The sequence below is a fragment of the Balearica regulorum genome, chromosome 8 (genome assembly GCF_011004875.1).
Source record: "Balearica regulorum gibbericeps isolate bBalReg1 chromosome 8, bBalReg1.pri, whole genome shotgun sequence".
NCBI classification, from domain to species: domain Eukaryota; kingdom Metazoa; phylum Chordata; class Aves; order Gruiformes; family Gruidae; genus Balearica; species Balearica regulorum.
In genome coordinates, this window is record NC_046191.1 from 11,113,805 (window position 1) to 11,140,265 (window position 26,461).

Genomic DNA, 26,461 nt, shown 5'->3' on the forward strand with positions numbered 1-26,461 from the left:
ATAGTTAATGCTTGCTTATAAAAGCTTACTAATACTGAAGAATCAGCTATGGTGGGGGATCTAGTTTGCAAGCTATGTATCACCAGCCACAATTAGAAGGTCCTCTTCTGGGCAGGTCTAAGTCCTTTACCTTCTAAGACTGTTTTGAAGTTCTGCTTTAGGTAAAGGTTGATTTTCCTCAGATCTGTGAGGAAACATGTCCCCTGCAACATTAGAGTGGGGAAGAATCTTTATTCAAATGTGGTTGGATGGGGAAGTTTGAAGATCTTGGTTATCTTACAAAGTTCTGGGGGATTTTAAAAAAAACCAACCAAACACGAACAGTTTTGGGGGCCTAATACTGATAGAGACTTTTGTATTAGCAATCATGGTCCTCCAGCTTTGCTTATCACTTAGCTACATATCAGTAGGACCACAGATTTGACTCTTTTATGGACAGGAAGTGCACAATTTATTTTTTCTTTGTGAGGGACGGAAGGGAGGATTGGAGAGAAGATCCCTCTCTCCCTTCTGCTATGCGGTGAAGCAGAGGTAGCGATTAAATGGGAACATCCTTGGCAGAGGCTCAGGAGGTACACTTAGAAAAACTCTCCCCCTTCCCCCATGACAAATCCACATTTATACTGAATTGAATGTTGTCATAGAAAATTGAGTATAAATTATGCGGAGGCGTGCAGACTCCTGTTTCCTTCCTGGGTGTCTGGGAAATGACAGTAGGCGTATTCTGTTCTCCCCTGGGTATGAGAAGAAGATTGCTTGGCTACTGGCTAAAAGCTTCCCAGGTTCTGCATCATTTCGTAGCCTTCATTACTGAAAGTTTACTGCTCTGCCTGTCTGGCTTGCTTCTGCACTCCTGCTCCCTGGATCAGTGCAATGCCTCTTTCATTCTGCTTAAGTGGTAGCAAGCAGAGGACTATTATCCATGGAAGAGCCTCATGGGGTTGTTGGTCCCACAAGATGCACATGCTGCCTTGTCCACTCCAGTGCTTCCCATGGCAGTTTGTCTCTGAACACTGTCTGTAGCCTTATTTACAGACTTGCAATGTGACATGATGGTGAAAATACACAGCGTCCAAAGCTAAACTACAGGCCCTGAGCCATGAAAGACAACTGAGTGGGCAGAAAACTTGCACGTAGCACAGATAGCCCTGCCTTTGGCACAGCAGCTCTAGCACTGTCACTTTTCAGGTGCCCAAATCCCCTTCCCTTCAAAACATGAGTCTGGAGAGGGGATGAGGGCAAGGCAGAGAAGGCAGGTGGGTCTGAAACTTTGCTTTTATCTGGGTTTCTTTCCCTCCTATTTAGCTTTAAACATGTGTGATTTGATTCATTCTTGTTCCCTTGCTAATTAATAATATAATTGTGCCTTAGCCTAGGAGGCATTAAAACTAAGCCTCATGAAAAGCGAGAGCTGTGTTCAAAGGGACATGCAGAAATTGGCAACAGTTGTTTCCTAGTTCTGTCAGTTTGCTTTGCTGCATGAGAAAGAGGAAGGCCATACAACGGGCCCATAGTCCATCTCCAAACCTGCCCACCTCAGAGATTGCATCACCTGGCTGAGAGGTCAGAACTTGGCTGGGCAACAGCAGTAAGCTTCATGCTTCCCCAGGGTGGCTGCCTGCACAAGCCTGTCCTGCTGCTGCCTCTCCAGCTAACGTAGATCCGCTCTGTGCTACCTCTCTAACAAGGCAGCTCAGCAGTTCTTTTATGCAACAAATGAATCAGCTCTGAGCGGGGTTGGTGGCAAAAAGGCAGAACAGAGGAAACTCCGACATAAACCACCAGAATAATGCTGACTTCATACCTGAGAAGACTGGCTTAGTTGTAGCATGTTTGCTCTGTTACTTAGTTCTTCTGTTTTGTATGGTTGGGACAGGACTGAAATCTCTGCAGGATTTAGAGTTCACCCCCAAGTCTTCAGATTACTCAGCAAGCACTTTGCTAGGCTAAGAAGTCTTTGTTTGCTCTCCCCTTGCTCTAGATCTTCCAGGAATTTGCTTTTCTAGATTTGTTGTGGGAACTCTTTCAAAAACAGCACAAGCCAAATGACCAAGTAGTTCCGCTCACCATATTTTGCTTCTGCAGTAGAAAATCTTGTAACACAAACAGTCTATGACATGAGCTGGATGATTTTGCCCAAATATTGCAACAGCTAGAAGAGACTATTAGCTCAGGAGAGACTCTTTATCGGGTCTGTAGCAAGAGCTGGGCTTTTGAAACAAACTGTAAGCACTTACCTCCTTGTGGGTTTGAGCTCCAAAGGGAAGAGTTCAAAACAGCTATAAAGCTAAACAAAAAGAAACATGTGCCTTTCAATTTGCTTTGTCTTCTGTACTATAGAAAGAAGCATGACAGATGATGCTACTTAGGTTTGGATTAGGCTGGCTTTCAGGATATTTTTGTAAATAGTTTGGGCTTACAGTTGACAACAGATGAGAATAAGGATATCTTCAATCAGAGACAAAGGAAGAGAGTCTAAAGGTGTATGTTAGATTATTTGGTCTAGTGTGGTTCTCCAACACAGAATTAATCTGATTTGACCATGCAGAAATGAATCTCAGTCAACCCAGACAGGGAATGACCCTGATAAGAAGCAACACAGGCAGGGGGTGGTGTCCTTCTGAATCCTCAGAGCTACGGTTTATAGCTGTCTGGCATTTTCACTAGTATCAGCTCTGTGAGTCTTCCTACCCCAAACTGCTGCTGTTTATCTATCACAGGATTCATTGTGATCTACCAAACCTTTTCAGTTAGATGTTTGCAATGAAACTATGAGGACCAGGACACCTTTGGCATTTGTAACTTTATTGCAGAAAAAAAAAATCCACTATTAACATATTTTACAAAGAAAGTTGCACTTTGGTGTTGGGAGAGTTTTCTTCCTCATCCCTTTCCCCTGGACAGCAATGCGTGGGAAACCAGAACAACCGGCCCCTGCCCTTTCGGTTGTGTGCGGAGATACTTTCCAGCTATGCCAGCCTGCACCAGTTCCAGCCAGGATGGAGTTCTATTTTCCACCACTAACTTGCCTCTCTTTGTGCCAAAAACCAGTAGCACCCTGCCCTCCGGCAGGGGAAACAAGTCTGTAGCTAGGGAGATTGCTCTGTGCAGACAATGCTCAATACAAAAGCTTTGGAGTTGTGACAATTGCCCTTTAGTTTTCATGCAATAATAATAGGAGAGAACCAACCCTTCTTCCCTATTTTACTGGGCATCCTTACAATAAACAGATGCAAGGTCAAAGCCAACAGCTGAACCCAGACTGCACTGCAGCCATTTGTCAGCCACTTCGGAAGTAGTAATGCAGGAAGGAGGAACTGCTGCCTTACCCAGTTCATCTCTTTGACCCAGACTGGTTCTGCTCCATCTTTGCAGATAATTTGAGCCTCGCTGATGGGGAAATTCCCCTTTTCCTACTAAAACAAGCAAGAACAGCACTGGAAAAAAAAGGTACTTTTGCTAACGAGGCCTGGTATCTGTCCTTTGTGGGGTCAGTGAGTGTTGCTACTGAGAGGAGAGACTGAGGCTTGTAAGAGCAATGTGGTAGATAATCTTTAGCCCTTGCTGTATCCTGAGGGAGCAATTGGCTTAGTCAAAAATCAAACACTAGAGAAGGCGTGTGTTTCTTTTTACCTGCAGTCAAACGTGAATTAGAAAACAGCAGCAGGTATTAATTTCATGAAGACTTCCATGTCACGCACACTCCGGTCTTTCTGAGGCAAGGGCACCTGAAGATCCACTCATAGACTCTGGCCTGTGGGTTTCCGTGAGGAACCTCAAGAGCCTTGGATGCAGTCTACAGCAATGACATTTTGAGGCAAAAGTGCAGAATCTAATCAGCCTAATGCCTAGCAGGGGGAAGGGAGGAAGGCACCTACATCTAGGATATGTCCTCATGACAAGACACCAGCTGGCTCAAAGACCAACATTAGAAGGTAAAGGAGGTTTGACCTTGCATTAGCAGAGGAGGGAGAGTGTGGTACTAGTTTGGTACAACAACTTTCAGCAACCAGATGCTAGCAGCAAAATGGGAGGTACCTGAGGAAAGGCATGTGTCCATTCAGGCAGGGAAATGGACCAAAGCATTTACTGAGCCTGGGCAAGGATTTTACGCATATGCTGAAAGCATCAAGTATGGGAGACCCAGTTTCCTAATTCTGGTGACACCAAATTAGTGTGTCTAATTGGCACTAGACTGAGTCCTATCAAGCCCTGTTAAGCTAAAATTATGTTCATTTTCCTCCCAGCAACATCAAGTAGCAAGGGCACTTCTCCAGTGGCCACAAAACTGTTTTCCCTGGTGAAAGAGAAAAGGTATGCGTGTAGGAAGGAAGCAGAGCAGTCTCTCATCCTCCTGGTAAGTGTTTCAGGATGGGCAGCGCCAATCCCAGGACTAAAGCTGAAACAGGAACAAAAAAAGTGCAAGAAAAAAAGCCCAAAATAAACCACCTTAAAAATACAGAACAAGAGGGAGCCCAAGAGAACTGATATCCACATCCTTGGCTCCCTCAGAAAACAGCAGTCTCCTTTGCTAGCACTGTGCTGACACCACCAGTGTTAAGAGCTCTTGTATGGATCACTTGCCCACCTCCTTTGAAAGCAGCCGCCACCAAGAGGGACAGAAGAGATCCATGCAGAACGTGATGGCAAAGGTTTTCTTGGCTAATTGGTCACCACACTAAAAGGAGGCACATCTTCAGGACATTGATTTGAGGAGAGCCTCGAGGAAAGGGCCAGACTTGGGCTCTGATTCCCAGCATAAAAGCTTCAACATTGAACTATTTAAAACGTCTAAAACCAAAAGCCATCTGAAAAGGACCTTTCAGTTGTGTGCAAATCACAGCCCCTCATTCCTCAGCAGATCGTCTGGGACCAAGTCCTCAAGGCCTTCTCTGGGAAGTTCAGCCAGCCAGGCAGAGGACAGCCTCGTTGCCTAGTAGCTGTAGAGTGAGAGAGGGGTGTCCTCCATCATGTCATCCTAGAAGCAGAGAACAGGGTGCTTTAATGAGATGTCTGCACGATGGCATACAGTCCCAGCCTGGAAGAGTGCTGTGCAGGCAGCACAGCTTTCTCATCCACACTGTCACAGTGCGGCCATCTTGCCCAGCAATCCACCCAAATGCTGTCCTTGTGCAATTCCTGGATCTTTGGACTGTTGCTCCCCCCTCCTGCTGCAGCTTTTGGAGACAAGAGGTGCATGCAGGAAGAGCCTGCCTGCTGTAGGGATATGGAAAACCCTGGCTGTGCAAAACTCCACTGGGCTAGAAACAGCATCAGCTTGCTAGCCTGCTGCAGAAGGGAGGTGGTACTCCTCTGCCCCAGAAAGCACAGCAAGTTAGTTGCAGCTTCCCCAGAGCTAATCCAGCCTCTGAAACCCTCATATCTTTTTATATTCCCAAAGGGAAAATGCAGACAGACAGACAACCTCCCTGGAACAGAGCACAGAATCTGCTTTGTCATAGTCACAAAGCAAATATATTAGAATACAGGAGGAGAGGCTAGGAAGATGTCATTTCAGGGGAAATTTGGATGGAGCTCCCCTTTCTCTCTGCTCTTTTAACCTCTGAGCATTCCCCTGCAGAGTGAGGGGAAAGCAGAGAGCTTCTTTAGTGGTCAACCTTGAGACTTGCTGTCTTGATTCAAACCCTGGATGGAAGTAGAGGGACCTAAGAGGGAACAGGAGTTGAGATCAGCATTCTTCCTGCTACAAATACCCAAAGCATTGCTAATGTAGTAGAAGGGGAACTGCAAAGCACCAGTACAAGCCAGACCATTTCAGGCTGGGCTGAAGGCATTGCTCACCATGGGCAGGTCTTGCAGGCGGCGGAAGTCCATGCGGCTGTTGTGTTGGCGGTATCTCAAGAAGCCCACCAGGCCTAGGATGCCCACCATGATGATGAAGACGGAGATTACAGTGATTACCAAGGGATCAGCCCTCGTTGTATCAGCCGAAGGAGAACTGGGTAGCTCTGCAAGGATACCAAGGGAATGAGGCCAAAGGAGAATCTTCAAGGGCTGGAGTAGCAAAGCCCTGTCTTCTCTGCTCAGTACAACCGAGAGGGACTTTGAGGTACCCCCAACCCTTTGCAATGTTTTGCGAGAGCAGGGACAAAAGCAGACCGTTTACCTGGATTTTCATCGTCACCAACATCCAACACAGAAGCTTTCTCGTGACTGCGCTCTAATGGCTGCTTCAATGCAGATCTGCTGGTGGGGATGGCAGTTGTGCTGGTAGCGGTGGAGCTGGTCACAAGGGGTCTCACCATCGTGGTACCAGAGGCGGTAGCAGAGGACGTGCTCCCTACGGTGGCAATGGGAGCAGAGGTTCTGGGCTCCATGGTGCTCTCCTCTGTGGCACCCACAGGGCTCGTTCCTGGCCTGGTTTCAGACCTTGCTGCTGTGGACCCCACCGTCTGCCCATCAGAAGGCCCCAGCTGAGAGCTGTTAGTTGCTGCAAGATAGGAACAAGCAGTTACTTCAAAGGATAAAGTGTAAGTGCGCTGTTCTATGGGACTGGATGAGATGGAAGCAAGCTTGTAAAGGAGACTGCTGGGACTATAGGAAAAACAGCCCTTTGGAAAACAAGCAGGTCCTATAGCGTAGCCACAGCTGAGCCACGCTATAAGCCACAGTGCTTTAGAAAGCCGTCTTCGTTTTCACATGCACCAATCTGTGATGTCAGCCAGCCTCAGCTGGGCCCACAAGGCCTGTTGTCTGGGGACAAAGGACAAGCAGAGAAGCCCCAAACAGCTCTGCAAAGAGCTGGGGATCACCCCAGAGCAAGAGACTGGGAAAGGTCTCTCGTGCCTCCTTATGAGGAACACAGAGGGGGGCTGCCCAGGGACTGGGTAGCTGCATCCCCTGAGGCTGTGTCTGTGCATCACAGAGCAGCAGGACCCCGTGACACAAGCCAGGACGAAGGATGCGGTTGAGCAACACCATGCAAATCAATGGTCAGTCAATATCTGCCTTGCATCAGGGGTGTGTGACAGCCTGGCAGCCCCCAAGGTGGGTGAGACTGGGATCGCAGACCCTATAGTGAGTCCCCATGCTGCCCAGAGGGATCTGAGGGTAGGGTAGGGGTTCATGGTCATCCAGGAATGGATGGGCTGATGCGTGTGCCTGCCCATCTCCATGCTTTGTGTTAAGGGAGGGCGCACTGCCCCTTTCTGCAGGCAGCAGGGAAGCCCCCAGCAGTGGTGCAGGAATAGCCCAGCTGGGCAGCACTGCTGAAGCACGTTGTTTCAGGTGAGATATGTAAAGGACTTCCCTGCACACAATCAATGTCCTCATCAGAAAGAAGCCAGCAAAATTAATACCATAATTAATGGGGTTTGCAAAGAGGATGCTGAACTAACAGCATCTCTGCAGGTCGGTCCCACTGAACTGGTCATGCTTAATGGCTCACTCTCTTTTCCCCCTCCCTCCAGTTCCCATGAGAGTTCACAGAAATTCCCAGGTTATGCATCCTTGGGGAAGGGCTTTCTGCACAGGCAGGGAAGGCAAAAACCTCACCGGGTACACTGTTCAGAGGAGGCGTTGGGGTTGCACTGCTGGCATCATCCATTTCTTCAGTTGTGCTGAAAGGCTCTGTGACTTCACGGTTGGGCTGGTTTTCTTCCAGAGTACTGGCAGTTGGGATAGGGGAGGGCATTTCAGTGTTGCTGTTGACCAACAAGCTCATGTTGTGGTGCTCATACTGTGTAACTGTGACATCCCTGGGGCTGGCAGTGGTGGAAGCCTGCAGTCTCTCTGCCTTGGTGCTCACCATGGGGGTGGTAGGGATGGAGGCATTCTCCATCTCTGTAGCGTGGGCTTCAGTGGCATTGAGTGTTGCAGCAGTCAAGTTTTTCTCCAGGCTTGTCTCAGGAATGGCAGCAGTCAATGGACTGAAGTCAGAGGCTTCCCTTGGCTGATGCGAGGTTAGCACCGTACTAAGAAAAGGCGATGGTGTCACCAAGGTCTCTGTTGTCTTCTGTCCCTCTCCTACAGAACAGAGTTAAGAAATGCTGAGGAGTTTGTCAGAGATCCCACACTGAGAGGAGAAACAGAGGGGGAGGCCAGGAACTGAACCTCTCCCTCCCTTTAACTCCAAATCCAGCACACGTTCACACTTGGAGAAGGGGTTCAAATAGCTCCTCTGTCCTCCTGGCCTCTCTGAGGCAGAGACCTGCTTCTCTAGGGGACCTGTCTTTACCCTCCTCCCCTTCAAGCCCTGTGCCTTTGTTCTATGGAGTCAACATCACTAACCCCTTTACCCTGGAGCACTTTTTAAACCTTTTTAGAGGATTTGTTTGTTTGTTTTTTTTTTTTTATAAGTACTACCTGAGACCTGATTCTGTGAGAAACTTAGGTAAGTCTTCCTTGGTTCACTGAGAAAGAGTCAGAAGTGGTGCAGAAAAAATGCAAGTGGGGAAAAAGTGGAAGTAGATCCTTTAGCTCCCCTGGCCCAGTGAAGTATAGAAAAGTAATGTTTAAAAAGTCTGTGGCTGGCAAGGGTAAAGTATATATTGCTAGTCATCTTAGTAGCAGCATGGGCTTGCTGCTAAAGGGAAAGGTAAAATGGGTAGCAAGAGAGTACTACAGCTAACAGAGCTGGTGGTGTACTTTGGGAGCCGCCTTCATGAGCTATTTATGAACACATCACCACCATAAAGTGTGACTGTTGTCATAGAAATGGGGAGCTACTCAGCCTCCCACTACTGCAAACAGGGCCAGCTTCCCTCGCGGGGACCTGCAGTGAGCAAGGATCCCCCCAGATCCACAGCCGCCAGACGGTGTGACAGCGTGCAGGAGGAGGAAAACCACAAGGCTCTTACACTGCCTGTTCATAAACACGGATCCTGTGAGGGTTTTTTAGGGTGTAAACAGGAAGAAAACAGAGAAATGTAGTCACATCAGGATGACTCTCCAGACAATTTAAAAACATCGTATGGTCAATATTTTGATGATTTCTATTCAAGTTTCTACCCAAGCCACAGAGGTGTGATGAGCCAACTACAGAAAAAAATAATGGTAATGAAGAAAACCCATCTTGGTGCCCACTCTTTCCACAGTGGAGAAGTGTCTGAGGCAGATGCCGTAACCAAGAAACATTAATCCACCAACAAAGCAGCCCACTCTCATACTAAGGCTTTGGGAAAAATCTCAGCAGTTTTTAAAAGCTCTTCAGAACAGACACAGTTATCAGAGCTCTTCTCCAGCTACAGCACTTAACAGGACCTAAAAAAAGACACAATACATCTCCCTCAGGAGACCTTCGCAGTACTCCGACCAGCTGGAGAATTCAAAACCTCAAAGCAGCCTGACAGAGCTGTGCTTCCCCGGCCCGGGGCCCCTGTCCCAGGAGGGCTCCTGTGGGGGATGCACAAGCAGGCAGCACAACCTCACTCTGCACATTCGGAGAACAAGCTCTCCAGGAGAGCCCCAGCTGGGGCAACTTAAACATGAAGACTGAAGGCGTAAGCGATGCTGCCTTTGGCCTCGCCTGGATCCAGCTGTCCGTGGCCAGAATGTGCCTCTAAACAAAGTAAGCTGCTCTCTGAAATGGAGTGAAGGCATAGGATACGCTTACACCAGAAACACCTGGAAGGAAAAGAGCTGAGCACTTCTCTTCCCAGGATCAGGCACCAAAGCTCACAGCTCTTCATGCAACGATTCCCAGCCCTAAACCCAGCATTGCTATTCAGCGTGCTGCCCACTGGGCGAGATCCCAGCAGCTCCCGAGCTTGTGCTGGGCAACGCTGAAGGATCCCAGCTGGGCATTGGCAGATGCTCTCTCTGTAAACACCCGACTACCTGCTCCTATGTAGCACGACGCACACAGAGCTGCACTATCACCGTGGGGTAAACAGGAAAGGTGGTGGCCAGGTGCCCGGCCAGTGGCGAGCCTGGCTACGTGCAGCTTTGAATAGCTGGCCTGTGCCCGGGGGCAGCAAGCCGTGATCAGGGTCACGCAGAGGAAAGATTTGGGGAGAGCTGTCTTGCACAAAGGCCTGAGCACCTCCAAAACGGTTGTGCCGGTTTCTGGCTAGGAAAGGAAAGCCAAGGGGGGAGGCCGATGAGTCTGGGCCCCACATGCCAGGGCACCTCCCCACAGCGTCAGGAGCCAGCATCCCTGCCAGGAGGTGCTGCGGGGCAGGAGGGTTTGTGGGGACAAGCAGCTGCCGCCATCCTGGGAATAAGGAGGGACTGCACGCAGCTCCCCGCTCTCTGTGAGGAGCAGAACTAGTGGGAGTAGTATTTCCCTAAGCTCTTTGCTCCGTAAGTAGCCACACAGTTCCTTCCCGCAGAATTGCCCGGTCTCCGTGACCGCCAAGGAAGCAGGACCATTGCAGAAAGACTTGTGCTGTAGCAGCAGCCGGCCTGGGTCTGGCGTAACACAGTACTGTGGTGTGTAAAACCTGGTTTGTAGAGAATCGCAGAAGAGATGTTAAAATTGGCAAGTATGGCACAAGATGGGAAAAGGCTGGAGCAGCAGGGGACCCGCTCAGAGGCCTTTGGGCATGGCAGGTATTGATGGCACCTGGTTTAGCAAGTCATCCAGCCCAGCACATCTCAGCACACCCAGCTCAAGAAACAAAGGAGAGCCTGAAAAAAGGGAGAGCCTAAACCAGGCTAACACAAAGACTCAAGCCATTAAGAGATGATGGTGGAAAGATAGAGAATAAGGAAAGAGCCTTAAGATGGACAAGGAAACAAAGAACAGTGAGTAAATTCCTGATCACTCAGGGACAGACTGACAAAAGATCACCATCACTGTCTGTCAGCTCCTAAGGGATAAGGGCACATCCAAAGCCAGCACAGTCACCAAGCAAAGCATCTGGGGAAATACTCAATAGGTGCAACTCAGTACTTGTGGGTATGTGGGTGTTAAGAGCGCTAGCACTAATGAGTTTTAGTTCAGGTTTGTTTGAAAATAAAAATACTCCCCCAGGGTCTTACATTAAGAGTTCCTACATCCTTGCTGCATAGCCACAGCTTTGTTTCCCACAGTTTTATCAGCAAAACAGGCACCTATTGCAACCCATTCCCACCCAGCTCCAGTGCAAACCCTGCAGTACAGTGGGAGAGAGCAGGACTCTACTGGGAAGCTACTGCGGCTGTCTGTGCTGGATGAGACCCAGCAAACCCCATGCCAGCTGTGATGCTCCAGGATCCAGCCACTGTGGTTTGCTATGGATCCTTGGTGCACGACACGTCGGAAAATCCCCAGCTCCAGTGCTGTCGCTGCTGCTCCAGTCGCTGAGTGATGATGTTTTTAGCTGTTTGTCAGTTACTTATAGAGCCACAGGTCAGAGCTCGTTACTCTGGCGTCTTCCTGGAGGAGCTCTGCTTCCTGCACCACATGCCAGGGAGGCTGTGGCTGCATTGCCTAAGGCATCGCCCTCATCAGCTCCTGCAGACAAGAGGAAACCATGCCTCTCTTGTCTCAGACGGAAAGGGAAGGGAAAGAGTTCGTATGGATGCTTACCCATCCCTGGGATGCTCCAAGGCCTGACAGTTACAGCACCCCAAGACAGCTGGTGAAGGTTCAGTCACCCTTGGATCTCTAATAAAGCAACTATGACCGTACTGCACGTGAAGAAGCAGGATCAGCTGCAAGCAAGAGCTCCAATAATAATAGCATCTCTTTTTCCCTGACAGGGAACCAAGGGTGGGTTTGCTTTGGTTAAGCTGCAGTGCCTGCTAAAGCGGAGCTGGCTGGCGGTCCCCTGGCTACAGCCCCGCTCCTGCCCCACGTCTGTGCTAACCACCAGGCTCCGTCTGTGTGTGGTGAGAACCAGTGATCTCAGACCACATTAGGGCAGGGCTGGTGGATTTGGAGCAGCAGCTCCCATCAGACAGTGCTGACTGCAGTGACCTCTGTCTGGGAAACAACAGGGGTGAAGGAAGAGAGCGGCCCCAAGGGAGGAGGGATGCAGCCAGCCAAGAACCCCCTGCCTTGGACAAGGGTGGGAAACGCTCCCTGGTCCAAGAGGGAAGGGAGGGCTCCGAGCATCAGCCCACAGCTCCAGCCTCTCTCCTGCACTGCATGATGACACTGAGGGACCTTCACGCATCAACCCGAGCTCCCACCAGCTCCAGAGCAGACATGATATAAATATGCCATAACGGAGAGGAGTGAAGGAAGCCAGCTCTGCAGGAGACCGGGCTGTTCCTGCTTTGCGCTCCCTGCCCAAGTTTCAGGGCTGGGGCCAAGCGAGGGGCTGAGGAAGGTTTGCACAACCAGCACTGAGCATCGCTGCTGTCAGGGCAGCCACGCAGAGTGGGGACGTCTCCTCCATCCTCTGCTACAGCAGCCACCCCACTGTCGATTTGTTTCTGAGCATAAAACAAGGCAGAGAGACAGAGCAGGGCCTCAGCTGGACCAGCCTGCGGATGAGCTCTTGCCACAACCCTCCTGCCCCCGTCCCAGCAGCATCCTCTGCACCCTCTGTCCTATCTCGGCCAGAAACAGCAGCCTGAGCTCCCCAAGGGTCAACACAAACCCAACTCCAATCCACAGGCTTTACCACCATTTCTAAAATCCCTCTTGGGGTGAGATGTAGGAGAGCCATGTAAGGTAAGAAAGCCAGCAGCAGGCTGGCTGCTGGGGCTCGAGGGAGAGCAGGGCAGCGGGGTACAGGCTGCGGTCACCGCTGGAAGAGGCACACAGAGACCTAGGTGAGAACTGAGCACAGAGACGAGAAGAGGTCCACCCAGGATTTCAGAAAAAGTGCCTGTGGGAGCAGGACTCCCTGGTGTGGATGTATCCTCCTGCACAGGCTGTCACTGTCTGCAGATAGCACCTCACTTAAATCATCTTCCTACAGAATACATGTCAAACCACTACTCTGATTCATTGAAAAGGCACCCAAACCCTTCTAAAATCTAAAACACTTCTATTTTTGTGCACTAACTGAATTAAACTTCCATTTAAGTGTAATAGCTTAAGTTGCAAACAACCTAGTAAAATGCAAAATTAATATCATGTTTAAAAAGAGCATAAGCTGTAACCTGTATGTATTTAAGCAATTACATTATATCCTATTGCTTAGCAAAGTACTCCATTAAGTGTAGAAATTATCTTTTGTTGCCAGTTATTACATTTTTATGGTTACCAACCAGTGGTAATTAAACAACCTCTTCAAGGAAAAAGAGCTGGAGTATAAATGCAAATAACACCATATAGTGGGATTTAAAACTGCTTTGTAAATTCAGCTCCAGTTTGATACCTCAATGGAGGCAGGATGCCACTGGGCTGCATTTGCTGCAGGCTCCAGTGCTCTCCTTGCCAGGGATGATGCCAGGACCATTCCCGTCCCCATTCCGGCAGAGACAGATCGGACCTTGCAGCCCACTTGGGGACCACAGCAGAGCTCTTGCGCGGCAGCAAGTTAATTCACCGCACCCCACACGGCCTCCGCGAGCTCAGCCATGCCCTGTTGCACAGGCAGCAAAACTGGGGGGGGGGAGCCTGAACTGGGAGCGCCAAGCGCGGCCCTGGAAATTGGCCAGGCCAGGCACCCTGCACAGCAAGGGTTGCGGTAAGGGACAGGAATAGAAACCAGGTCTTCTGATTGAGAAACTCTTTCCAGCCTGATAGGCAGGTGGCCACGAGCCGAGCACGAGACGAGGCTCAGATTAGATACGGGGTGCCGAGCGAGCGCAGTGCTGGGGAGGAACAGCCCAGCGCCCAGCCTGCCTGGGCAGGCAGGAGGGTGCTTCCCCAGGGCGTCTGCGGATGCCGGGCCTCGGGCTTGAACCCCTGGGGAGCAAAAAGGGGAGACAGTGCTACCACCTCGTTTGATGGCACTGCATTTGGGACAGGAACAACCAGCTGACGGTGCCAGGGCAGAGCAAGAGTTGTGAGAGCAGAGATGAGCAGCCCTGGAAACAGCACCATAAATGCCAAGTACAGGTTCTTCAGTACTAGGAAAACCCATAGAACAGCACAGACATGCCCAGAGCACGCAGTGGTGCTGGAGCTGGAACCAGGGAGAGGGGCAACGCCAGCCCAAGTGCCTGCCTGCAGGATGCAGCACCCCAGGGTGGCACACTCTGCCTAGCCCTGCCACATGAGCCCTTCGCCACCCAGCCCAGGCAGGGAGAGATGCAAGAAACTGCTTTCCCACAGGTTTGCAGGAAGCCCCATCACTGATCCCCCATTTAAAGGCAAGGTGGCTTATCCCAAATTCCCACGGCAGAGCAAAATGGGAGAGCAGACTGCCTTGTTCAGCCACCGTCACACCAGCCAGTTATTTTCCACTGGCTGTGTGCAGCTACGAAACACCCTGCTTGGCAAGAAGGTGCCCAGAAGGCTCCCGTGCTGTTTGCCTTGTTTCTCGATTGAGGGACTGAGCCGTGATGAAGAAAGACCCCTTTGCCCAGAGGCTGCTGGGGACACGCACAGCACCCAAGGCCTGGGAAGCCTGACCTTCTCTGGGGCTGCGTAACCCCAATAATACAGCACCAGCAGGGAGCTCTGGCATCAGCCAGCCCTGGCGTTGCTTACCTTGGGAGTCACAGCTGTGGCAAAGCAAGCTCTCATGTCATTAGGAGAAAATTAATTAGCCATTTGCCTTAATAGGAGCTCCATGTCAGCAGGGAGCCTGGTCTCCAGTGCAGTGTGGCATCAGCTGAGGGGAGTCTGGACATCAGGAAACCTGCCCAGCCATGAGCAGCCCCCAGGACCTTCCAGCTCTGTGGCTGGTGGTGTCATGGGCTGCAGGGCTCTGAGCAGCCCTACAGGGCTCAGGACAAGGCCCCAGACCTGAGCAGTGTTGAGCCTTACGAGAGCTGCCCCACAGAGCATGGTGGGGACGAAGGCAGCCCCGTGGAAACCCCTGCAGCAAGAACTGCATCTGCCCACCCAGAGGGTCTCTGTGGAAAGGAAGGAAGGAGGAAGAGGGACCTCTGTGCTTTGGATAATCCCTGCTCCCCTTTACCTGGAGGGATGGGGCCAAGGGAGCTGAAGGAGGCGAGTGCTTCGCCCCTGCCCAGCGGGTCAGGCCATGGAAGGGCAGCAGGGAGCCAAGATCCACCCGCACCTGGGGCTGGAGGAAGAGCACATGCAGAAATGGCATCAAAGATTGACGCCATGACGTGGTGGGGCTTGGCAGGCGGTGCGGGGTCGGTGGTTACCCCACACAGCTGGAGGTACCACCCTGAGGAGAGGACGGAGCTGTGGCTCAATTCTGGATGCAGGAGAGCTGGGGTGGGGTTGGGTCCAACCACTTTCCCTTGCCCTGGGCAAATAAGGGGAAAAAACCCGTGGCAAATCAGCTGTGGGGCTCTGCAAGCGGACACACTGCCTGCCTGTGTGCGTGGCCCCAGGTGCCGACAGACGGGGCTTTATGTGCTTGTGCCGCTCCCGGCCCCACGCCGTCCCCTTCGTTTGCGAGGCAGTTCGGCACAGGAGGGGAAGGCAGCAAAATGCCCAGACCAAAATTACTCCGGGGTTTTATTTGTAAGGCTAACGGTGCTGGAGGAAGTGGATTTCCGCAGGCAGCGAAGAAAGGCTGCATTGAGAGGCTGGGGTGGGCAGAGCACGGGGGACGCGGCAGCCAGAGCCCCTCTGTGGCCCCGCAGCAAAACCCGGCTGGGGAGCACGAGCAGCCGCTGCTGGATGGGGGGGGCAAAGGGGATCTGTGCCAGGAGCAGGGCAGAGACCAGCTTGCAGGGCTGGGACAAGCCTGGTTTTGGACAGGTTTGTCTGGGGACTGTCAACTTTGGGGCCAATCTCCAGGTGAACCCTTCCTTCCCCCATCACTGCTGTGCTGCGATTCTCTGGTGTCTCGTTAAGGGTTGTGCTTGCTATGGGGCAGTTTTTTATCGCTGGCGTCTCTTTCGTGCCATCTAGTTTCACAAAACATTTGCTCTCTCAGCTGTGGCTGGGATTAGCTAGTGGACCCAAAAGCCATGAGGACAAGGGCTAGGCCAGTTGCATAGGTGCTGTTTCCTGAGGCTGTGAAGGGACTTTGGGATTGGGACGGTAAGCATGAAAGATGCCAGGAAAAATCCATCGCAACTTTAACTCTGGCAGTCCCAGCAATTTGAGTCTTGGCCTTTGTAGCGGATCTTATGAGCCAGCTGGAGCAGGGGGCTCCTGGGGGTACCCCAGCAGGCTGGGGGCAGGAAACACTGCGAGACATGGGGCCAGCACAGCCAGCGGCAGCCCTGAGCTCCTCCTCCTCCTCTCGGCTGATGGAAATCCCTAGTCGAGTCGTTTCTCTGCCAGCGAGTCGCTCCTCTGCCAGCGCCGGTCACCTCCCGCACCTTGTCACAGCGCAGCCACCCTTGCACAGGGAGCGCAGCGTTACCCAAGGCTTTGCCCATATAAAGGGGGCTGCTTTGGGACTGTTTCCCCATGCTCAGCCTCAAACTCAGTCAAACCGCATCCGGTGCCCAAAACCTCAGCCTGAGCGCTGCTCCTGCTGCTGGGGCTCTGCCCCATGGGCACCAGCTTTTTCCAGCCCAATTAGTTATTAGAAACCCAGTTTCTATGTGTCACCCCTCTGTCTCTTCCTGCTGCCGTCACTGTGCTGTGATCTGACCAGCGTCTGGCGAAGGGTTTTTTCTCAGCTGCCAAGTAAAGGAAACACGTTTGCTTCCCGAGCCCCAGGCAAGCCCCTAAATGCCACCTCAGACTTTGTTGCTGCCAGGGTCACGGGGGATGGTGACAGCCCCCCACTCGAGGCGCGCTCCCAGCCACGCGGCAGGGCTCGGCTGCGTGTCGGTGTGCGGGGCTGTCAGCGCCACGCTGCAGACTGCGCCTGCCCACGTGGGGACATGTTGCTCGTGGAGCCGAGCCGAAATACAGCCTGGGAAGAGGCTGCCTGGGGATGGGATCTGGCTCCTGCTCTGTCCCGGACACCGGCATCGCCTCCTCTCCCGCAGCACGAAGGGACGGGCGCCCCGTGCCTGCAGGGAGGCGGCAGAGCTCGGGCTTTGTCCGGGGTCCCCTCGGTGGGAAGCTCAGCGGCGGCTCGTAGGTACCCAAGACCTGCAGGGTGGGAGCCGCAGGGCTGGATGCTGGCGGGTGAGTGTCTCCGGTCTCGCTGCTCCCCTCCCCGCGCATCCCCTCCGCTTCCCCGCTGGGCCGGGGAGCTGAAGCCAGCCCGGCTCCGCTGGCGGGGAAGCAGCGCCCGCGGGGCTAGCGCTGCCTGCAGCTGCCTTGTATGGGCAAGGCCGGGGCGGGCGGCCTCGCTGCTGCCTTGAGCGCGGGGGTGGCCCGGGCTCCCCCCGAGCATCCCTGGGCGACCTTACCTGCGCGCCCGCCGGGGCGACGGCGCCCGCGGCCAGGGGACTTCGTCCGTTTCGGGGCCAGGCCCGGGATGCTGCTCCCCGGAGGTTTCCGTCCCCGGGAAGGGCTCCCCAGACCCTTCTCCGGCAGCCCCACCAGCGGGCGGAGGAGCCCGGGCCCCGGCGCTGCCCCGACGGCTGCCGCTGGCGCTGCGCTCCCCGCCGCGGCGAGACCGGCGGGACCCCGCGGGCCGTCGTTCCTCCCTCTCCCCCCGCCCCGGTACCCCTCGGGCGGCCGCCTCCGGTACCTGGCAGGGCGCAGAGCAGGCAGCAGGCGGCGGCGAGGCGAAGCACGGCGCGCCGCGTCCCCTCCATGCTGGGCCGATCCGTGCTGGCTCCGCCGGCGGCACCGGGGCGGCGCCGAGGCGGGACGGCGGGCGGGGCGGGCGGCACGTGGTCCGGCCCCGGAGGCGCGGGGCGGGGGGTGGCAGCGGCCCCCGCCCTCCCGGCACCCTCCGCATCCCCGTCCGGGCCGGCCCCGCGTCGACCCCGCCGCTCCCGGTCCGGTACCCGGCACCTCCACTTCAGGCAGAGCACTCCCGGTCCGGTCCCAGTTCGGTCCCTGGCACCCTCGGTCCAGTTCGGCATCGCCCCCAGCATCGCCGGTTGGTCCCCGGCACCCCCGGTTCGGGCCGGGCACTCCTGGTCCAGTCCCGCAACAGCCCTGGCATCCTCGGACTGGTGACTCCTGGTTTGGGCAGGGCACCCCCAGTCTAGTCCTTCCCTGTCCCAAGCATCCCCAGTCCAGTCCTGCACCACCCCGTCACCCCATGCTGGTCCAAATGATGCTGGTCCAGGCCCTCATCATCCCCCAGTCTGGTCCTGCATTGCCCCTGGCACCTCCAGTTGAACCTGGGCCCACTACTTCTGCCCCATACAGGGATGGGGACAATGGCCAAGCCCAACATGGGGCATCGCCCTAGGGCCCTTGCACTGTTTTGGGGTACAGTGGGCACAGCTGGATGCAGAGCTGCTCCAAGCATCCCTGGATGCTGCCCTGGCCAGGGCTGAGCTGGGTGCTCAAGAAGCCATGCTGGTTTCTCAGGGCATCCCACAGCCCATGGGGCACCCCCTTGGGCCCACGTCCCTCCCGGCCTCCTGGGCTGGCCAGCCCCATCCAGGCATTGTGAGGGCTGAGCTAGCAGCCATCCTTCAGAAAGTCTGACCACTCTCTTCTGGTTGACTTTTCTGAAGAAGAAACCCAGCCAGGCACCCTGCGCCCACCCTGCTCTCCGGAAGGACCAAAAACCCCCTTGCAAATCCTTTGTCACAGTGCTTCCTCCCTGACCCCAGCCCCAGCCTCACATGGTGCAGCTGAAGTGAGCCCTCCTGTCCTGCCCCATCAGCTCTCACAGAAACAACAGGAAGGTTTTGGACTTTTCTGATCTGGGAAGGTGCCCTTCACCCAAAGGGTGCAAAGAACATAGGGCCTTGGAGGCATCTGAGGGCCCCACGTCATGGTGTGGTCCTTGCTGACCCTCTCTCAGGCTGCTTTGGCAGAGGTGGGGCTGTGGGTCCCCTCTTCTGTCCCAATACCTGTGTCTGCAGCACCATGGGACAGAGGAGGAAGGTGGAAATGGATATTTTTGTTCCCTGAGAGATCTTGCCTTCTTTCTTCAATGTGGGGCTCCTTGGTAGCTCCTGCCCTCAGTTGAGAGGCAGGTAGAAGAGAACAGGGCTGATCTGATGCAAAACCGATCGTGTCTTTTACCTGCTCTTTAAAAAAATAAAATTAAATCTCAGCCTCTCATTGGAAATAAGTATCTAGCTGCTTGCTGCTTATTGCCACCAAAACTAGATAGATGTACAATTTTCTGGCATCCCGTAAGGCAGAAGTAGTTGGGCTTGTACAAATTTCCCAATTCTAAGGGGAATTATTTTAAGCATATTTACAACTTTTTGTTACGTTATAAGTCTTCTGCTCCCCCAGACGCCACAGGGCTGCCCGGCAGAGTAAACCTTCTTTGTGCCAGACAGGCTTGGGCTTTCGGTGCCACAGTGTGCACTCCTGACCTGGCACCTCGGAGCCTGACACGTCTCACCAGTGAGGGACCGGGGCATTTCAGCCCCGCGAAGGACATGAGTTCCAGGGGACGTAGGCGCTGCTGGCTGTGACCACGGTTCATGTGTGCGTCCAGCGCCTGTGAGCTTCTGACTCACGTCTCTCCTCTGGTCTCTGGAGACGCCGAAACAATATCCATCTCAGCTGGCTTGTAGATGGTGGCTCTCAGTCGTCAAGGTTACCGGTCCCTCTGCTTTAATTAAGCGTATAGACATGGCACGGGGTATCTTCAACAGCTGGGGGACAAGGAGACTGTTGGGCTGGCATTCCCTGAAGGGGTCTGTGAGCAGCCGATAAACCTGGGCAGATGAGCCCCCCTGCAGGTCACTGCTATTACTTTAGCTGATCTCCGCACTCATTAGGATTATGATTAACACAGTAATGAGGCACCTTCGGCTCCCCATAGCACAGAAGGGGCGGCTGGGAGCGAGAAAAGTGACTGCATCGGCCTGACGGTGTCTTTGCAGTGACACTGCTGCTCTCCCACCCTGGAGAAAGAAGGAAAAACAAGGGGCGCTTTAACATCCCGGTGGTGCACGGCCACTTTCTCATGGAGCGAGCAAAAATATCCCCCTCAGATACCAGGCAGCAGCCCCCTATGTCTGTGTGGGCTGTACAGGGGCTCTGATTGCTCAGGGGGTTGTCACCCTGGGCTGTTCTCGAGGAGGACTGAAAACACCCTTGCAAACCCATGCAGCATGTAAACCAGACAGGTCTGGGTAGCAGTGAGAGTCGAGGACTTAGAATAACTTCTGAAAGGAAGTTTTGTGCCCAGAAAACACAGCATTGACTTCTGCCAGTGTCACACTCTCTCTTGCAGTGGCTTTATTTAGCTCCTGTCCTTTCATTTCTGGCTGGTGGCCAAAGCACGGAGCAGGCCAGAGATGATAATGTTGATTATGTTAATTTAATAGGAAGAAGCAGATAATAGAAAACAAGTAAGTGGAAAATAGTGGCAGCAAAAGGGCTGAGGGGAAGTAAGGGCCTAGGCAGGAGGGAGGGAGATGTTGGCCCTAGGAGAGATGTGGAAGCTCAGTGCTTGGGCTGTGTCCCCCAGCCTGGGGTGTGACACAGGGTAAGCATCCCCCTGAGTGAGCAGAGCATGATTAGAGTTGGTCTTGGAGTAGACGGGCCAATATATCACCCCCAGACGGCTGCTCTGCTCCTCCTCCAGAAGCACTTCACTGTGGGATGGGGAGAGGGGCTGCTCTCAAAGGGACACAACTCCGCGTTTGAAGGGATTTCTAGTTCTCAAGGGAGATGGTAGCCAACTGACTGGAGCAGAAAAGCTAACCCAAGGTGAGTCATTTCCCCCCCCTTCCCAAGGCTGAAGCATTAAAACAGTTTTTTATGAAAGGCAAATTAAATCCCACAAGTCAGAGCCAAGAAAAAAAGAATTTATCAAAGAGCGGAAGATGCTACTGGGTGACTTGCAGGCAGACAGAGGGAGCATTTGCTCAGCAGCCCGGGATATTACATCTCCTCTGTTGCTCCTCCAATGCAAAGAGCACTGCCATTCATCTATTTTTACTAACAGTGACGCAGGCAGCGAACCTGACTTCAAGGCTGGGAGCTTGTCTTCTCTCCCTTGTGTATCTGTCCTGACTCATCTTCCTTTCCAAGGGCCCTTCACAGCTTTGTAACCCAGCGAAGGAAGAAAGGAAAAACAACCGAAGAAATAAAGCAGATCAGACCACAAAGCTTTGGAAACAGAGAACCACTCTGGGAGAGGAATAATAAACACTGGGACTTCACTGGCTCAGGGAGCCAGGGAAGATTGAGGGACTGGGAGATCTCAATGTATCCGGGGACATGCAGATCCGAGAGTGGGATCTCTCAGCTGAGCAGGGATCTGGTAGCATCTGGATGCTTGTGGGTCTGGAAGCTCTGCAGAAAGCCCAGGCTGGAATAAGCAGGGGCAGAGCTGAGAGTGCCCAAGCCCAGGGTGGCTGCGGGGGGGACAAGCTGAAGTGCTCTGCTGTGGCAGAGGTCTCTGATTTTAGTGCCACAATGGGTCTCTGTGCTGTTGTAGTTGCAGAGATAAGGGCAGCGAGTGTGAGGAGTGTAACCAGCCCGGGGAGGTGAAAAGCTGTGCTTTCATCCCAGAGGTGAGTTAGCTTTGCTGGGCAGTGAGGATGGTGCCACCAGGCAATGCAGGAACCCTTTTGGGCCTTGGCATGCAGCAGGAGAGGTGGGACTGATGGCCATGTGGGCTAGTGGCCTCAATGCTTAATAGGACTGTGTGGTGTGTCTGGGTGTCCGCCACAGTCCAAGCTAGTGCAAGTCCGTGTTGCTGCACTCTGGTGGGTGTTACTGTGAATACACCTTTGCAGATGTTTACGGTTTTTCCCTACAAAATTGGTATTTTGGTATCAGACAACCCAAAACCTCTGGGGCTGCTGAGGGGAGCCGTGCCCCAGGCCTGCCCTGAGCACTGGGCTCTCACCTGTTGTCCGTCAGCTCCTAAGCACTGGAGCATGGTCTGATGGGCTCTCCCCAGGGCTGAAGCCACCCAGGCACAGTGACACAGGGTTAGTCCTGGCTCACTGTCCTGGTGCTTGCACAGCCTCACAACTGGGAGCATTGCAGAGCAAGCTGGAGCAAGATGGCTGGCTCCATGCCGCTCCATGCCCACAGTAGCACCAGGAGCTTGGCTATAGCCATGCCATGGCACTGTCGCAGTGTGGACAGTTGAAGCCAAGACAGCAGATGGCCATGAGGAGCAGGCAGGGAAGCACAAGACCACGACACCGGTCACAGCAGGGCAGCTGCCTAAATGGGAACATCCATCTGCCCCAGCACAAGCCCTCCCTGGTTCCCGAGGCAGGGTGTCTGGCGCTGCTGCCAGCCTCCCGCCTGGGCTCTGCCCAGCCTCCTGGAAGAGGAACGTGAAGACGCTCTGACAATCCCACGGTTGCCAGGTCTCATGCAGAGATGCGTGGTGCCAGGCTTGGGCTGACAGGGCAGCATGGCTTTGTGCACAGGGACATGCTGGTTGCTTTGTCTGCGCTGGTGGTGAGACAGAATCGTTAACCCTGTTCTTCATCAGCAGGCATGTAAATCCTCGTCCAGAGGGCAGCATGCAGGCTGCCCCCATGGAGCCCTCCTTGCTGCCAGGAGGATGGTCATGACATGACCAGGAGCACGCGGTCCAAGCGCAGCCCCCACTGTGTCTTCCCCTGCTCAGAGCGGTGGGAAATGCCCTCTCCTCCATGAGAGTACCTCACCTTGGTCTGCAAAGGCCACCTGCAAGGCTGGCTGAGGGAGGTATGGATGGGAGGATGCTCCTCCAGGGGAGCCTGTTAAGATGCTTTTCAAAATCTAGGGGGTTTAGTGTGTGACTGAAAGCCTAAAGGGATCATTTTTCATGGCTGTCCTGTTAAATGTTCACCAAAGACAGGGCTAGGAAAGGGACAGCATTGACATTAGGCAAGGGCAAATTCCAGGCAGTCCCACTGGGACCCTCTCCTCCGGCTTCTGTGACATGACTCCAGATCTCCACTGGTGTAAAGCGGAGCAGAATCTGACCAATCCCATCTAAAGAACATTATTTCCTTGATGGCTTTCATTATATCAAGTATTTCATGGGTTAAATCACTGAAATGCCCAATCTCATCACAGTACCGTGAAGTCAAACCACAGTCTTGGTCCCCTGGGAGGGGAGAGAGACAGTCCCCTGACACTTGTTTAATTTTGAAGCCCACAAAACCTCTCCGTTGGGGAAGACACCTGCTCTGCTACAGCAGAGGAAACTTGCATGGCTACATCACAGCTTCTTTCTCCTTGTGAAGGAGAAATGTCCCAAACTTCTCCGCCTCTGGGGCATTTCCAAAGCCCCAAGGAAGGGAATTCCCCCTCCTGCCTGTTCTCACCCAACTTCTCTCATGTCTGTTTTTATCACCGCCCTGTGAGTTAACCCTCGGCTGGTTTTTTTGTCAAACCGGTTACATTTAAAAAAGCCAAAGTGATCTATCTGGGGAGGAGAGTCAGTGTGAGAGCAGAGGAACAAACCGCAAGCCACAGAGCTGTTTTTTGGAGCGGCCGATCTTTGCATGGGGCAGCACCCCGGGGGCAGCTGGAGGAGAGGGGAATACCCCTTGAGCAAAGCTTCCTGCGTGACCCCTCTGGGAGGCAAGGGAGAGATCGTTAGAACAAAGTATGCCGTAACATCTGCAAGACTTTGCCTTTGACGAGTCTCTTTGATGAGTCTTCTAATGTGATGTTCATTTTCTCTCTCCGGGAAACAGAGGAAGACTAGAAAAGCCACTTGTATTCTGCAGATTTTAAGGCCACAGATTCACTAGGGTACTTCTGCCAGCTGTGAGGAGGGGCGGTGGACTTTCTCAGACAAAGGTTCTGCTGTTGATGTACGTACACATGTGGTCACTGGCAAACCCCGTGTTCTTCTGCTTTCAAAGCATAGTCCTTGCCTTTGAGATAAAGCCATAGGAGGGGTCATAAGACTATCTTATTTCCTTCTCAAAATAGGGATCATTAATGACATCGATCACAGGACCTCATGCAATGTTATATGACATACTTTATGAGAGTTTCCAATTGAGATTTAATGTTACTGAATCACACTGGCATATTTTAATGGTGTTACTTTGCACCAGCCCGTGGGATAATGCTTATTCCTGGATATTACCAGTAAGACATTTGCAGGCCAAAAGCAGAGACAACATATAGCTTATTTGGGAAGCAGGAAGTAAATGAAATTTATGACGGGGAAAAATAATTCATGTGCTTTAGCGCTGGGATTAGCTCCCAAAAAGAGAAGTAATAAAAACCTACCACCAGATGTCATCTTGACGCTAACTAATAGATTCCAAACCAGCAGGGACCAGGGGTACCGGGGAACAGCGAGACGAAATGAGAAGGCACAAGGGTTTCTTTACTGGGGTACAAGGCCGTAGGGATTGCTGCACCCTGGCACAGCGAATGACCACGGAGATGTTTCAGAGTTGGCTTTGTAAAGTCTTTTCGGCTTGCTTAAATAAATCCCAGCAAAATGTAAAGCATTAATTTTAAAAAATAAGTGGTAAAAAATTAGTCTTGATGAAAAACCCCATTCTGGAGCTCAGTTCTGCTCGAGTGTCAGAGAGCAGAAGGCATTGATGGATTGGAGTAGTTCCATCTGCTTAAAATATGATGGATATGATAATAATTGTTTAATGGCTTAATTACAAAAGCTTTGCTGCACCCTGTGTTTGAGCTGTCATTAGAATACATGTTTGCATATGGTTGATATTTAACATTTGGGAGTGTGGGAAAATGTCCTGTGAAGGAAATCCAGAAGGAAAATGAAGAAAACAGGACAATTTTTTCCTCCACACAAAGCACTTTTAATCTGTTACCTGTGCAGAAGTGATTACATTTTTTCACAGTTAAATTTGCAGAGAAAAACCTCACTGTAGACTTGGGTGCAATTCTGAGACTAAATTCAATCAATAAATTGCAGAGAATCCAACTGTAAGGGTAAATCTCTGTTCAATATTACTTGTACAGTTGGTCCTGATGTTTCCAACATGAAACCCCCTCAAGCACATTCTGGATTAAGCTGAAAAGATTAGATGTAAACTTAATGACAAAGGATAATGAGAAAACATATTACTAACATCATATGGCAAGGTTGAGCGATGTGTTCTTGTCTGAGACCCTTTTTAGTTATAACTCTGCTGTTTTTAATTGTTTGGGATTCAGTCATTTTATCCAAGACTACAGAAAATGAACTTTGTTTTTTGAAGAGTTTCAGTAAAAATAGCTCAGCCATTGCCAAAGATGAGGTCAGGGAAAAAAAAAAATCGGTCCCTTGCCAGTGTAAAACAAAACCAAAACCCCTTTACAACCATTTAATGAGATGTTCTAGTCCCGCTGTGCTCTGGAATGGATACTTGAAGTTTGGCAGCGTGAACTAGCAGGAAGAAAGGTATCTTTTTCTGTACCTGTTACAAGCTGCCTACATGTGGATAAGTTATCGTTTGAAAAATGTTTATATGCAAAAAATCACAGACTTGTTACAGCTTGTCAGCCAAAACCTCAGAAAATTTGAGGTGCATTAAGCAGGCTGCAGGCAGGGACTCCAGGGGCCGAGCAGGATGTGCTGTGCAGCGTGCTCCTCTGCTGTGGCTGGCAGCACGGCTGGGGTGCGGGCAGCTGGAAAAAAAGGGGAGTTTGACTAAAATGCTGAAGTTGCAAGACCCGGAGAGAGGATGAGGCCAGAACAAGGGATGAATCCTGTGGGAAACGTGGTAGGGGGACAGGTAGGTGGGGGTAACGGCAGCAGGGATGCCGCCAAGGAGCCCGGTTATGGTCACGTTAAAGCCGGGTGTTGCCGCAGCAGCCTGTTACGGCCTGCCCGAGTGGAGGGGTGAGGGCTGGTGCCGGAACTGGCTGCGGTGCTGGTCACGTTTTAGGGCGAAGAGCCGGCGGAACCTGCAGCGCGAAGGCCCGAGGTACGCGGTGAGGCCCCGCGGGCCGCCCGGCAGCCGGAAGAGGACGGTGGTTACTGCGCTTCCCGGACGGACAGTCGGTTACCGGCCGGCAGCCGCTGCAGCACACCCCCAGCCCCCGCCTCAGCGACACCGCCCGCGGTGCGGGACCGCAGGGGCTCCGCCGCCGGCTCGCCTCAGCCCGCCGTCGCCATGGCACCCGCGCACGGCCCGCCGGGACCCGCTGGAGCGGCGCGCCCGCACCGGGCCCGCTGCCCTCCGCGCCCGTTGAGGTGCCCGTCCCGTTGACAGCTTCACGCCCACCTCTGCCTATAAACACACAGAGATTGGCTCTGCCCCCCGTCCGTCACTTACGCGCACCACGCTCTTACTGGCTAACGTCGCTTATTTATAACCCGCCCTCAAAGGCTGACCAGTGAAAGCGAGGCGCCCCTAGCAACGCCCCTCTCTCTTTTCTGCCACTGGCTCCCGCTCTTGTCTCGGGAGTTGTTGTCTCTCGTATGGTTGGTCAAAACTCCTGCCTCTCAAGTGACTTCTGACCAATTAGAAAAGGGCACTCACGTGGACTACCTGCGAGTCCCTTCGCCTGACTTCCCTTTCTCCATTGGCCGAATGCCGCTGTCCATCCAGCCTCACCCGGCACCGATTGGCTGCTAGGGAG

General features: G+C 52.8%; 1 protein-coding gene across 1 annotated transcript; it reads right to left on the reverse strand.

Annotated features, from left to right (window-relative positions):
* Positions 1-2,788: 2,788 nt before the first annotated feature.
* Positions 2,789-17,874, reverse strand: LOC142602741 (uncharacterized). Its single transcript, XM_075759543.1, has 5 exons — positions 17,535-17,874; positions 7,516-7,986; positions 6,128-6,451; positions 5,803-5,969; positions 2,789-4,978 (listed from the first exon to the last, which is right to left on the reverse strand). The coding sequence occupies exons 1-5, from the start codon at positions 17,872-17,874 to the stop codon at positions 4,934-4,936; spliced, it is 1,347 nt and encodes a 448-aa protein (XP_075615658.1). The 3' UTR covers positions 2,789-4,933.
* Between the last annotated feature and the right edge of the window lie 8,587 nt (positions 17,875-26,461).